Source organism: Cryptomeria japonica, chromosome 7, assembly GCF_030272615.1.
Source record: "Cryptomeria japonica chromosome 7, Sugi_1.0, whole genome shotgun sequence".
Classification (NCBI taxonomy): Eukaryota; Viridiplantae; Streptophyta; class Pinopsida; order Cupressales; family Cupressaceae; genus Cryptomeria; species Cryptomeria japonica.
In genome coordinates this window covers 851,146,255-851,161,491 of record NC_081411.1, presented here as the reverse complement: position 1 = coordinate 851,161,491, position 15,237 = coordinate 851,146,255, and the positions used below count along the sequence as shown (strand labels likewise).

The window sequence follows — 15,237 nt, the reverse complement described above, 5'->3', positions numbered from 1 at the left end:
GGGACTTTGAACTACTATGGGGAAACCAATAGCAGGGGTTAACCCACTTTCAAAAGTTTTCTAAGCTAATGGTCATCTCTTCCCTTCTTCCATAGTTTTCTAAAAAACTTTCATACTAATGTGGCCCATCTTTGTATCTAATATTTTTGGAAGTGTACTTTCTATAATTGATAGGATTTCATATCCTTGGCACTTATACTTCATGTTTGAAAACAACTTCACTAGAACTAGTGCTTATGTTTATTAGTTGTTTTTTGTGTCAAAAAACTTACATCGATATAATCATAAACACCTTATACATGTCTAACTACAATACTCCTCTTTGTTGTTCACAAACAAAGGTGATTCATCATTCCAAGTTTTAAAGCTTTCGAAAATCATAGAGTTCACTTTTACAATTTGAAGTAAATCCACCTAGAAGTTTCTCCTAAGCAAAAGCTCTTGCTTCATAAAACAAATTCAAGATCATAGATTTATGGCATGAAATAGCTCACCTCCTATGTTTATACTTCCATATTTTGTAGGCATATCCTCAATCACCCAGTCTCATATTCATGTGTTGAGCCTTGTTGAGATCAAAGGGTATTGTCCATTGAGACTGTTAGCCTTTCTCCACAACTTGATATATTCTTTCAGTTGTAATGCAAAGCTAAGGTCTTTATTTGTAGTATCAGATGCTTCATTAGCTCCAAACAATATTTAAACTAAATCTCACTAAAAACTAGATATAATAGATTATATAGAAAAAAAATATATTGTAAAAATGGTCCCCAAAATATTTATAGCTACAACATCTAATAAGATTTCTCTATATATCTTTATATATGTACATAACCCTCTAATTCACTACATTTCATGAGCCCACATTTATTTGAGGCATTTTTATCAAATAGCCGACATGGCTTCAATGTACTAAACATTTACATACATATATAACATGTCGTGTGTTTTATCAATGTCTTACACTTTGTGTACAAATTGATGGCAACATAAAACTAAAGAAATTCATGGGTATATGGTTTCAGCTGTGTATATGTGGTTGTAAGGTTTCAACTTTAACAATAATATAATTTTGCAATCTCTGCATAAGAGGTTGTAGTTGTGCTTCTAAGGTCATGTAGTCTATTTTACATTTCTCTTATTTGATGTTCCTTTTGGATTGCTATTCTTTATGTATTTTATTCAACTTTGATCAATATAAGAAATTCACGAATTGAAATTAGAACCTACACCAAAAGAATTTAATGAAACCACTTCTACAAACCATAATGTTAGGAATGATGATGATGATGATGATGCTCTATATATATATATATCCTACCAACATTTCAGTCTCTATTATGAAAAGGCAACTTACCACATGCATGGATATGTGTATTTGTTATTTCAAAGAAATATATATGTTAGGTGCTTTTGTCAAACATTTAACACTTTCCTTGTATGTTCTTCTATTTTGTACGCTTTTCTTCCCTGGTGCAAAATAAACCTCTTTACCACCCTACTCAATTCTATTTACAATAGTCAAGCTTTGAAAAAGATCAAAGTTTTAAAGCCACTAAACCTTTGAGCCCAAGACAATACTTTATCACCTTTCGAGAACAAAAATTTGGGTGACATACTAGGAAGATGTGATGAGATTTATTTATAATTCTTTAATAAGAAACTTCTTCGAACATACTCTAGAAAAAATACTATATTCCATTAGACCAAATTTTCATGAGACATATTGTCAATTATTCCATGTGACTTATCTTGACTCCACACTTGTTATGCGTGTCTACCATTTGCCTTTTCTTAGAAATTTCTAGAACTTTTTCAATGAGCCCAAAATTTTGAAATTGTTTTATTTCAAATATGTTGTGTGTTTTGTATTATATTTTTTATTTAATTAATTAATTAATATGATCAAAAGTGTATTATGTATGTTCTATAGACAAACGTGTGTGTCTTATGTATGTTCCCATTTTTTCCACTCTTCATCAATTGAAAGATAATTTATTAAGAAGAAATTGCATAACCAACTTACACATGTATTTCCTTTACCTTCAGAACACGAAGTTAAATCTTTCTTTATTGGTGTTATAAGATGAGTTGTTAACTTAAGAAATATGGCTTATAATACCCATCTATCTCTCACCGTCAATGTTACATGAGTAGTTGTCAAGTTTATTGAAATTACCAATTAATATGAACTCACTCTTGGTTAAACACTTGAAATACAATGTATTACGTTTTCAATAGTTGAGAAAATGTTATTAACATTGAAGAAAGTGTTGTTGATACTCACTTTGTTATTAGATTGACATTAAAGAGGTGATTACCAACGATCTTAAATTTGTGAACCACATACTTATCTCCTTCTCATATTTTAGACAGAGGACGTGAATAAACACTATGATTACAATTTTAATCAATTTTCCCTTTGGATGATGTTTGAAGATGGATTATAAGAAAGTATAAAGTCGTGTCACAATTTTGGTCAAATATATGATCCAACTAGGTTATATATGTCCACAACTTTTCCAACTAAAATGGCCCACTAAATGCAAAAAAAAGTACCCCTCGAAATTCAAGTTTTGACAAAAACAAAACTGCCACCCCCCTTACAAGCACTTAAATAAGCTGAAAATAAAATTGCTCCCCCTTTCTCTCTAACAAACACTTCATACAACTCTATGGTTGACAAGTTAATAGCATAAAATATTATGACAACATTAGATATTGGTAATTTTTACCAATATTTACATGAGAAAACAATATAAAAGAGGTTGTTGTTTGGAGTGCTGAAGCTGTCAATATTGGAGATAAAAGTCTTCAATAATGAATATATTTGAAAGAAGAAAACTTGCAAGATGACTGCTTCAAAGGGAGCTGAGTGGTGGAGGGTGTTGGACCAATTTTAGTCATCGAAATGCACAACAGAAACTAAATCAAACACAAACTCCTTAAGATGTTAATTGTTTCACCAAGTATAGGCTGCAGCAAACACTAAGACATTGCACATCTATGCCAAATGGAATTGAATGACCTCTCTTTTTGCACTTGGAGTTTCCAAACCCAACTCTCTTTCCACAAGAAGCTCAGCTGTTTGGGTGACTGCTGATGGAAAAAAACAGCGACTGGAGAAGCACCATGTGGCTCAAGCTCAAGCAGTCCCTCTCAGAACAGCCCACACGTACCTTTTAAGACGGCTAAAGCTGGACTCTGACCCAAAAACTAGAGGAAGAAAACAAAGATTGCTTGCTCCACAATCTTTCCTCATGTACAGGGAGGAATAAAGCCGTAATGTTGGTGATGTAACAGGGTTTGGCTTAAACAACACACACTAAGTTTTGACCGTATAGTATGTTCATATTGTGGGACTCATCCAAACCACATCCTTTTGTTCTCATTCATGTTTGTTTTTTTGCTGTTACGGTTCCAAAGATTTTGATTATGCATTATGGTATGTTTTAATTGCTCGTGTCCTGCGCTCTATCAAAATTCTGGAAAGTATTTGAATTCGAGTTCATCAAAAACCTTTAATGCGCACTCAACATTTACAGCAGTTCAATTCCTTTGTTTTCAAACTAGAGTCTTTTGCTCTGAAGAGAAAAAAGTGTGTAATTATTTTCCCCTATGTTTGGCAATTTAAAAATTGTTTTTGTGTTCAATTTTATAAATAGTTTATTGCAGCTTCCACATTTTCTAGAAATTGTCTGATTATGGTTCAATGGGTGTCCATGCCCATGTTTGGCAATTTAAAAACTATCTTTTTTTTCAATTTTATAAATAGTTCAATGCATTGTCTTTGCTTCCATATTTTCTAGACATTGTCTCATTATGCTTCGATGGGTGTCCATGCCCATGTTTGGCAATTTAAAAACTGTCTACTTTTTCAATTTTATAAATAGTTCACTGCATTGTCTTTGCTTGAACCACATTTTCTAGACATTGTCTCATTATGCTTCGATGGGTGTCCATGCCCATGTTTGACAATTTAAAAACTATCTATTTTTTCAATTTTATAAATAGTTCACCGCATTGTCTTTGCTTCCACATTTTCTAGACATTGTCTCATTATGCTTCGATAGGTGTCCATGCTCATGTTTGGCAATTTAAAAACTGTCTATTTTTTCAATTTTATAAATAGTTCATTGCATTGTCTTTGCTTCCACATTTTCTAGACATTGTCTCATTATGCTTTGATGGTTGTCCATACCTATGTTTGGCAATTTAAAAACTATCTATTTTTTCAATTTTATAAATAATTTACTACATTGCCTTTGCTTCCACAATTACTAGACATTGTCTCATCATGCTTCAATGGGTACCCATGCGTTGTTCCAAAGTGTTAGTCTTAGTATGGAAAACGAGGATGTTGGCAACGAGGGTCTATGCATTGTTAGTTCCACCCTATTCATGCTTCATCTATACCTCACATTTTACAAACATTTCTATGCCCCTACTATTGTAGCTAATAACGTTTGGCAATCCCCTTCATCCTTTGATAGAGGCCAATACCATATTTCAAAGATGACATTTGGGCACACATAGCAAGGATACTAGCAAATAAATATACCTATTGCAAAATATGGAAGAGCAAACATGACACTTGGACTATGACAACATGCCTATAAGAACTGTGGAGAAATGGACTACAATGATTGTAGAATATGCACTAAATGGATTTGTTGAAAAGGCTTTAGAAACTTTCAAGCAAATGTAATTGTGAGTGTAAAGCCAAGTACCACAACCTTTGTCAGCATCCTTCCTATCTAGGAAGATACCATACTAGGAAGCCATAAACTCCTTTGTAAATTAGAGGTATAGCAAATTTAGAGACGAATTTACTAGGAAATGATATCAATAAAATTAATAATGTACTCTTATTTTTGAATTCATTATATACAAGTCAACAAGTAACATTGATGTCAAATTACAATGTCTTAACATATATATTTAGTTTTCATGTGTACCAAAGCTTAATTTGTATGTAGTGAGCACAATATTTACAAGATTCTCTTGGAAGGTTTAATTATTATAAGCCTATAATCATACATTATGAATACCAAAAAGTTGGGGATATTATTAGTAGAGCTAATCTTAAATTATTTGAATTTGTATTACCTTCTTTTTAAAGTATCATTATTCCTTGGTACAAGGTTGGTAATATAATAGCAAGGAACTCCAAAGTTATTTAATAATATTCTAATGAATGAAGCTACCATGTTTAAGTATTTATAAGGTTTAGGCAATCTAGAACCTTGTAATTATCCTTAAGAGCGTAAACTTTCATAACAAAATCTTGAAGGGTCATGTGTTATCTTGTCATATTCACAAGCCAAACTCTGATTACTAGTGGTTTCATAATCTCTATAACAATCAACTAGGTTGTTTTAATTTTATTATCATGATTAAAGTAACTTATCCAATATTTATGAAAAAATACCTAAAGTAATAAGATGGTCTCTAACAATGTATATTCACATTTTTTTGTGAAGTGTATCAAGTCTAAGAGATAGAAAGGAATATAACTCATATGGTAAGGCCCTAAATGAATACTTAGTTCAAAAAACATTGATGATACCTAAAGGAGGGGATACCAAGGTTTGTTCTAATTAGGCTTCATAGCATCACCTTTATGTTTAATATATTGTTTGGTTATTTTAAACTAATGATTTTTTTTGTCACAATATTCTCTAATTAAGTCATAAATGGAATGAAATTTGTTAAGCTATAATCTAGAACTAATTTTCCTTTTATTTCAAGAAACCTAAATCTTTTCCACATTTATAAATTAAATAGCTAAGCCTTAAATAAATTCTAATCCATTGATCAATGAAGATGAATCCTATTCATTGATCAATTGAGGTATGTATCAAGAAAAAACTTGTCCCTAGAAGGATGATTTAGAATCCTATCTTAGTTTAGTTGGAATTAAATTAAGCTTAGGCACAAATTTATAAAACATTTACATCTATTGAGATGGAAAGTTTAGAAATATTATCCTTTATTGTTCTTGAGAGACCTCAGTAAGCTAGACTAGTTAAAGTGTGTCACGTGTCAACTCATTAGGATGAACATTTCCTTTATCATAGTCACCCTTTGATTTCAAACTCAAAACATGACTAGATGAATCCTAAGATGTGTCTTCCTTTCATAGGAAATTTTACGAGTATTCATTAATCTAGAACCTAAATTTGAATAGATTGTATTAAATGTATCTTGATATTAAAGATCTCTAGGAAAGAAATTGTTTGTTTTCTCAAAAATAGAATAAGATTATAGGAAATTTTGAGTAAGGTTTAAGGCTACAAGGCATTTTCTAAATAACGACCCATGAGATCTAGAACTAATATGACTAGGTAGGTCTTGATTCACTAGGTTTTTTGAATTTACAAGACACACCATCTTAGAATTTCCCTAGTTGATCTTATAAACTTAAAGTAAATAAGTTGAGATTTCTAAAATCCTCAAGTCCATGGGATTAATTTTCTTTTGGATGGAATATCTATAGACTTCAAGATGCTCAATAAAATTGAGGAGACAAAATACAATTAAAATAAAATTAGGATTGGCATCTATCCTCTTAGTGGAGCTCGGACAATAATATTATGAGGTTTATAGATTCTAGTTCCTTAAATTGACCAAATTATGAAAATTTTCTAAGTGGCCCCCCAAAAAAGAAGTATCGAATCTAAAATCTATGTGAAATTTTCATATGCTACCTCAAGCCATAATAGAACTATGACATATATTATGACTATAAAACCTATATCTAGTTCTAGAGAATCACAAATGGTAAGTTTTAAGCCTTAAAATTACTTGGAGATATTATCTCCATGAAATTAAATCTAGTCATATTTAGTTGGAAATAGTTTTCTCATCCACAAGTTGTTGAGGGTTGTCAAAGCATTATCAAACATTTAGGTACAAAACCAAAGTACATATTAACCTAACAAATAAAACTTTAGGTCCAATAAACTTTGACATAAAGCTAAGATAAAGTATCATAAATAAGACCTATAAAATTTATTAGAAATTTTAATATAATGTAAGAAGGTATAAATCAGTTATGTTCATGCGTTGGAGCATGCAATATTCATTGTAATTGCCACACAATCTTTTTTATTTATGTCAGATGGGGAATCTCCCCCCCGCCCACTACCATTGCATGGATGCCTCTTGGTGTAATTAATTAAAAATATTATATATTAATTTTTTTTAAATGTGAAATGTTATTTTGAATCATATATGCTATGTTTTTTATTAGAGGTAAAATGGGTTTTGAAAGAGCTTGAAATCCTATACAAAAGATTACAATGGGTCCAAACCAACAAGTTTTGAAGGGACCCACAACCTACTTATAGAACACTGTCTAGAGATTTAACATAGTCAATTAGTAGCCAAACGACAATAGTCCAAAAGAAACTAAACTTAAGGAACCTGTTGCTACATCATCAAGACCACAACCATAATACAAAACGGCTCAAAGAAACAACAGTCCTAAGTTGAAAAAACATCAAGAAAAGCATATAGCTTAATAAGACCTTTGACAATCTTTCCTTTGATGAAAACAAAAGATCCCTTCAACCTTAGTTCATTTCAATAAGATAAAAATAGTGAAGTCTAAAATAAGGGCAACAATAGCTCCATTTCAATGCCTCTCGTCTTCTCCCACAAAAGCAATCTCCACCTCAATAGGAGAAGCAAAAAAAGACCTTTGATGCAATTACCAAATCTCATCACAGCGTCCCAGAACACTATCCGCCTCAACAAGAGATACAAGGGCTAAATTTAGGGTAAGGGCAATATAAGTCACTTTGCAAACCTCAATAGGAGATGCAAGAGTAAAAACCATAGTGAGCACAATAAAGGCCTCCTTAAAGAAATACCACAACCACCTTGGGAGAAGCCCATGAATAGTGACCTGATCAACTTGGGCTCTATTATCCACTAACAACAAAGGAAGAAGAAAATCCTCATAAAAGATAGTAAAAACCCACAAACAAAAGCAACCTCTAGGCCCAAAAGACTGTCAAGCCACAATCTTAGCCTTGGGAGTAGGCCCACAAAATTAAGATGACACTTTAAATTAAGATGAAGCTAAAATAAAATAAAATAAAAAGAGAGAGATCTACCAATTTAATAATATTGAAGGTTTGAATCTAAATAAAATTATGTAACTTATTAAGAAAATAAAATAATTAGATGATAAAAAATTTACTACATGTTGATGAAGAAATGATAGTATTATATGTATGTATATTAATTCTTAAATATTTTGACAACTAAATTTATCACGTGGAAAAAAAAAAAAAAATTATGTACTTTAATACAACCACTTTTCACAATTATAATTTTCTTGTTTGCCTTCTCTTCTCCTTTAGATTTTTTTTTTAAAATCAAATTTATTTCTTATTTCTTCTTATTTTATTTCTATTATTTTTTAAAATATATCTATTAAAATATTAATTTGTTTTATTTGAAAAATCTATATGCAACTTATAATTTTATTTTTGAAAAAGATATTTTATATTTTTTTTTATTTAAAAATATTTTATTATTAATAATATTTATAATTGAATATGAGGAAAAGATTTTAAATATATAACTCTATCATTTAAAAATAAGAAAAAAATAAAACAAATCTTTATTAAATAGACACTTAGCAATTATTATTAGGTAAAAATTTGTTTCAAATATATTCATTTTTAATTTGAATGAGAACAAAAGTTTCGCACCAAAAATTATTCTAATATAATATTTTTTATAAATTTTTAAAAGTGAGTTTTGTTTTCTTTAAAGATTTGAATATTATTAAAAAATTAAAATAAATTTTGGTTGTGAAAATGATAGTTGTTGAGCAATTATCTTGCAAATGTTTGAAAAAAAATACATACTTAAAAAGGTACAAGACATCAGAATTTATTTCATTATAATTTTTTTTATAAAATTGTCAAACAAAAAGATTTTTTAATTCTTTTATAGTTCTCCATATTATTAGAAAATTATAAAAAAAAAATTACTCCTTAAATAGACTATTGTTGAGAACCAAAAATTAATCTACTATAATATTTTGTTAAATATCGAAGTTAAAACTCTCTTTTGTTTTAAGGTTATGTCTATTGTTAAAAAATAAATTATATTAAATTTTGTTTGTTAAATGGACATTATCGAGCAAATGAGGTGTTCTTCTCACCAAGGTGAATCCCATTAGATGTTATTGTTGAGTGTTTATGTTGGGATGAGATCCCGGAATTGTGAACTCGTTTTGTTCATAACTCCAAATGGAAAGATGATTACTCCTTTTTTCTTAGAATGGACAATTGTAGGACAATGACAAAAACAAATCCACCCTCAACTACCTGATAAATGTTGACTTTAAAAAATACATTCTAAATGACTACTAAGACTAAAACTTATTCTAATATACCAAAAAAATCTATTCTTAATGAGTACCAACACTAGAATTTATACTAATGTAAAAAAAATCAATTCTTAATGAGTACAAACACTAGAATTTATTCCAATGTAAGAAAAAAATCCATTCTTAATGAGTAGGAACACTAGAATTTATTCCAATATAAGAAAAAATCGATTCTTAATGAATAGAAACACTAAAATTTGTTCCAATAAAAGAAAAAATCAATTCTTAATGAATAATAACACTAATTTATAGCAATATAATACTTTTTACCGCGTACTACAAGGATTTATTCCAGTATAGTATTTTTTATTGATTACTAAAATTAAAAGTTCTGTTTGCTTTTAAGGTCATTCACATACCTGGTAAATGTTTGGCTCAAAAAAATCCATTTTTAAGAATCCAAGTGCTGCAAATAGTAAAATTGATTTACTTTCATAACATAATTCTCAAAATATGAGAACGCAAAAAAATTATTGGCAATAAATATGGACTAAAAAGAAATTCATTATGGAGATCAGAAATGCCCCCACAAATCCTATACACAAAATTTACTCTACGCTGCAGAACTATAATCTTCACTTAAAGATGCCATAATATAGTTGTGCCTTTGTCAGAGGACTGAATCACCCACCTCATCCAATTATCAGGTATAGCGTTATTGGAGAAAAAAACTAGGCTAGGACTCTGTAATAAGAAGACTTAAGGACCATGTATGCATATTGTTATGTAAACTACTTTGGTTATGCTATCTTTAACTGCTCATCTCTGCAAATTCAAAGCCTCTCTACTGAGGATTGGGTGGCCTGCCGTTTGCTGCTGCTACCCTAGACCCCCATTCAAGCAACTCTTTGCTTGTGTCATCCTTGTGTGCTATTACTTCAACAAAGCATAAGCAATCCTTTTTAGGTCCCTCGGCAGTTTTAATAGCCTCAATAACCTCCTCTTCTGTTTTAACCTGAAGAACAGAACGTATTCATATAATTAGAGGGAAAAAAGAATGATAGAAAATGTCAAATTTAACCTTAAATAACACATGAAACTGATTAAGTGAACAGAAGTGAGAACCTAATTCAAAATTTTTAAGGAAAATGACAGGAAAAACGTCTAATATCAAATGATCGTAGTTCAATTGATTGAACACAATTGGTGAACATGACAATGTATACCATCCAACAAGATTCAAATCACATAAGTGCAAATAAATAAGGGATGATGAGAGGTTCATGCCCTAGGTAACTATGGCAGAATGCATACTCCTCAATCTTTCACTATCAGACAGAGGTATAAACTTAAACTCGTGAAAAACTGGCAAGTAATGTTGACTGCACACCTGACACCCCACAAAAGACATTGCGAGTAAAATAACATCCCAATTTACTGATTTCCCCTGAATGTACCACGGCTTATTGTTTAAGGAAAAGAATTAAAATGCTTTGGCCAACTCCAAGCTGATGAAATGGACCATTACCAACACCAGAACATTTTCATGTATAAAAAATAAATCCATTGACAGGGAATTCCAATTTAGTCACAACTACAGTACTAAACCTGCAAATAAACAGAAATTAGGCTTTCTAGCCTCCTTGGAAATGTACTAGTCAGCATGGAGAAGCACAATACCTATTGCGCACATTTTGATATTTTAACTAAAATTTCTAACAGAAAAACATCAAGCACAGAATGAAAACCTTAACAGAATTAGCTGTAACATTAATGAAAACATAAAATATTAAAATACCTTGGTAGTCCAGCATTTCCCTTCACCATTATGAATGGCATCTACTAGACCAGTGTAGTTCCAATTCTTTATAACATTGTATGGTCCATCATGAATTTCGACCTCGATTGTATAACCTCCATTGTTGATCAAAAATATGATATTTTTCTGGCCCGATCGAATCATGGTAGATATATCCTGGGCTGTTACCTGCTCAAATAAGAACACAAGTATTTATAAAACTAACTGACAATCATAGCATGCTAGACTTAACAATATGTAAAATAGTTCCAAAGTCAAAATAAGAGGGTACACCTTCTGATAGTAATAAATATTTGAAGGTAAATAATTACATTTACCATTGTGATTCAATATTTATAAACACTACAAATAGTTGTTTCTATAGAACTCAAATAATTACAGATTCATGAAAGAAAGAGCTTTGCATCCACACCTGAAAGCTTCCATCACCAATACAGGCAATGACCCGCTTATCTGGAGCGGCTTGAGCATATCCCAGTGTAGCTCCGACAGACCAACCAATTGATCCATATTGCATCTGGAACTCATACCTACAAAATCAACATTAGATTGAATCATTCAACACTGGCACAGACCCAAGAATAGAAAAACAACATCATAAGTTACTGGCTCTGAGCACCAGGGACTCCCATTTTATATTAAATATTACAGTTGCTTATTGGGATAAAGTATCTCTTGTAAGGTTAACAATATCACAGTTTCCTTATGAATTATTGATTTTTAACATAACCCCTATGTAGAATAGCATGCTTCGACGTAAGGACCATGGTAAATTCATAGCATGCTTTGACTATATCACAGTTTTCTTCAGACTAAACCTATAACCAATAACAAATTGGGGCATAAATAATTGCAATAAGTTTTAGGAACTATTTTCAATGCAAATTTTTAACTTATAGCCAACATGTTAAAGCTCTTCGGTTTAAAAAACCAAGTATTACAGTTCTTTGAACTTTTTCAAGAGATTGTAGTTTACCCGCATTTCTCTGGGAGTTTAAGCTTCTGGCAATTGAACCAAGAGTCGCCAGTTTCAGCAATGACAGCTGTATCGTTTGATAGCATGGCCTGCAACCAAGCAGTTTTTATTATTTAACCACTAAATACAGGAACAAGAAGATAACCAACAATTGAATTGCTGACCGATCATAACTCATTTTATAATATGGAGGGGTTCTTTATATTCTTACCTGAATGTGTTTGAATAGCACATTGACTCTAAGAGCCTCGTTTGGAGCACCTTTCAAGGGAACACCTTGAGGTACAAAGATACGCTGATAATTCTCAAAGGCTGTTGTGTTGCGCTTCAACTTCTTTGCGAGGGCTTCTAAGAAGTCTTTCATTAGTACACAGCCAAAAGTAGGTCCATTTGTGACAGTTACCCTATTAGGCTGCACAATTATAGCTTTTTCCTTCTTCAAGAGCAATGAATAACCCACTGAACTATAATCATTGAAAATGGGCCCTGCAAACAAATATGCATCTGCAGACTCAACTATTTCAGCACAGAATGCAGTGCTGACTGCACCCCAGTAAGTTCCTATGTAGTGTGGAAGAGTCTCTAAAACCTGCCCCTTAGCAGATGGCATTGCAGCCACAGCATAACCTGAAGCATTTGCCAATTCCCCAAATGCATCTTTTGCCTTAGCAACTCTGAGCTTTGGACCCCCAACCAATACCGGCTTAACTGCCGCATTTAGAAACTGTGCAGTAGCTTCCACAGCTGCTTCCAAACTTGTTGGATTGCTTAGCCTATAATTCATGTGAGCAAAAAACACTATTACTAAAACAAGTTAAAAGTAGCTTCAAATGCATTGACCAGTATAAGAGATTCATCAAAGACAAACCCTGCTTTATATTAAATTAATGTATTCTGCTACCCAGCGAGGCACTTCAAACATTGCAAAAACTATAAGAACACACCATGGTGAAACAAAACAAATGCATACTTCCAAAAACACCTTGAAAAGGACACGCACTCATAAGAAACAGCCAAAAGGGAATAAAATTGACAAGCATGCTTCTTATCAGTGTTATTCCCATTCAAATATACAAGAAAAATCAAGTACCCCAGATACCACAGAATTTAATCTCTTGCTACAGAAAACCAATGTTTTGAATGAAAATTTAAGACTCAATACTGTGGAAAAATGTTGGAAATGACTGTAATGGTGTGTTGTGAACCTTATATGCTCAACAATACACTGGCCCAGCCGAGTAAGAGTTGAATACAGTATAAGGAGAATAGTACCAGTTCAGAGCCACATGCTGGTTATGTAGAGGTAAACCTCTCAGATTTTACTGCTATAAATTAACTCTGAACCTGAGCATTGAACTCATGAACATACGCATCGGTTAGCTTGAACCCCGAACCTAACAAGAGAAAAATTAACCTGACAACACTTCAAACAAAAAACGAAGAAAAAACCCTCAAATAAGGACTTTCATTTGTATTTCACAAATTCTACATGTGAAAAGACTGACAAACCAAACTACACTTGCAGACATTAAAATCTTCAAAATAAAAAAAAGACAGGAACCCAAAAACTAGATCATTTTTGGAGAAAACGGTTGATTTGGAAACCATCAATCGGCGGAGATCAATAACATGAAGAACCCGCACATTTAATACTTGCTAACATAATCAGTAAGTAGGAAATTTAATAAGTTAAAAATTAGAAACTAATCAACAAAAAGGAAGAAGAAAGCCCACCTGGATGTGAGACAGAACGGAACAGGCTCATGACTGAAAGTGTGGTGGGGAATTGCAGAGAGATTACAGCTGATGCTGATATAAACTGGCTTGCTCTCTATAAGCGCTGTAGAAATCGCATGGTCAATGAGCTCATTGGCATCATCCAAATTGTTCACAATCACCTAAAAACACACAAATAAAAAGGAACAAAGTTCACTTTGGGGAAAGAGGAATCCGAAACAGGAAAAAGAAAAGAAAAATGACTGAAACACCAGGAGGGTACCTGAGCACATGTTACAGTCTGAAAGCATCTATACTCCTGGGTAAAGTCAGGAAGGCCGATGGTATGATGAAGAATACGGTTAGTGCCATAGTCATTGGAGTTGGGTCCCCCAACTATGCATATAACCGGCAGATTCTCACTGTAAGCCCCTGCAATGGCGTTGATAACAGAGAGCCCACCAACAGTGAAAGTGACAACACAGGCTCCCACGCCTCTGGAGCGGGCATAGCCATCGGCAGCATAGCCGGCATTGAGCTCATTACAACACCCCACCAAATTGAGCTCAGGCTCTGCAATCAGATGATCCAGCAATGTCAGATTGAAGTCCCCTGGCACTGAGAAAACGTCACGCACGCCCACCTGGACAAGCCTCCGAGCCAGATGGCGCCCCAGCGTGGCAGGCCCCACCGCATTTCCAGACCCCTGCAGTGCGCAATTTACAGTCTTGATGCAGGGTGGACATCCCAAATCGTTGCTCTCAGGCCACTGTGAGTTTACATCTACACTTGATTCCATTTCCCAAAATTCTCTTCAAACCCTGCTCAATCGGGCTTAACTCTTTTCGCCTTTCTTAATCAAGTTTTCTGCTAAATTTAGATCTTTTTGAATCGATGTTGTGTGGTGGTGGATCGGAGTGAATTTATAGGTAGCCCCCAGGAATAAAAAATTGCTTCGTGGATTAACTTTTGGGGGTTCGTTGTTAAAACAGGCGGAATTATGAAACCGGGGAAACGGGTGATGAATCTGGTGGCCAACGTTCCGTAGTTTAAGGGACGGTGCAAACCAGAACTTTGGGACCCACTTGTCTTGTACTGATTTTGCCACGTGTGAAAATTGTACGGACGAATATATTAATTTTCTTTTAGCAATTGATTCCTCACTGTATCAATGTTGGATCGTACAGCGTGCATGGGGTATATTCGCTGGCGCGAATGGTGGATGAAAGAATTGTGTGGGGAACAAGTAAATATGTAAAATTTGGGGATTTTTTTTTGAAAAAGTGTAAAATTTGAAATCAATGGGAGTTTGAAGCTCATGTTTTCTGGGTAATGGTATTGTTGATTAGCAAAGCAAAAGGTTTTGACGGGTTA

At 32.9% G+C, this 15,237-nt stretch overlaps 1 protein-coding gene across 1 annotated transcript; it reads right to left on the bottom strand.

Annotated features, from left to right (window-relative positions):
* Nucleotides 1–9,811: 9,811 nt before the first annotated feature.
* Nucleotides 9,812–14,826, bottom strand: LOC131028964 (pyruvate decarboxylase 2-like). The gene is made up of 7 exons (XM_059207853.1): nt 14,147–14,826; nt 13,882–14,045; nt 12,359–12,920; nt 12,148–12,236; nt 11,584–11,701; nt 11,151–11,339; nt 9,812–10,367 (listed from the first exon to the last, which is right to left on the bottom strand). The coding sequence occupies exons 1-7, from the start codon at nt 14,660–14,662 to the stop codon at nt 10,197–10,199; spliced, it is 1,809 nt and encodes a 602-aa protein (XP_059063836.1). The 5' UTR covers nt 14,663–14,826; the 3' UTR covers nt 9,812–10,196.
* Nucleotides 14,827–15,237: the final 411 nt, after the last annotated feature.

What these genes read in the sequence shown, in the direction of transcription:
- LOC131028964 (XM_059207853.1), bottom strand. Translation starts at nt 14,662, where the DNA reads ATGGAATCAAGTGTAGATGTAAACTCACAGTGGCCTGAGAGCAACGAT. An exon ending in AGACTGTAACATGTGCTCAG is followed by an intron (nt 14,046 to 14,146) that starts GTACCCTCCTGG and finishes GTGTGTTTTTAG; the next exon opens with GTGATTGTGAACAATTTGGA. An exon ending in TTGGTGATGGAAGCTTTCAG is followed by an intron (nt 11,340 to 11,583) that starts GTGTGGATGCAA and finishes TTATTTGAGCAG; the next exon opens with GTAACAGCCCAGGATATATC.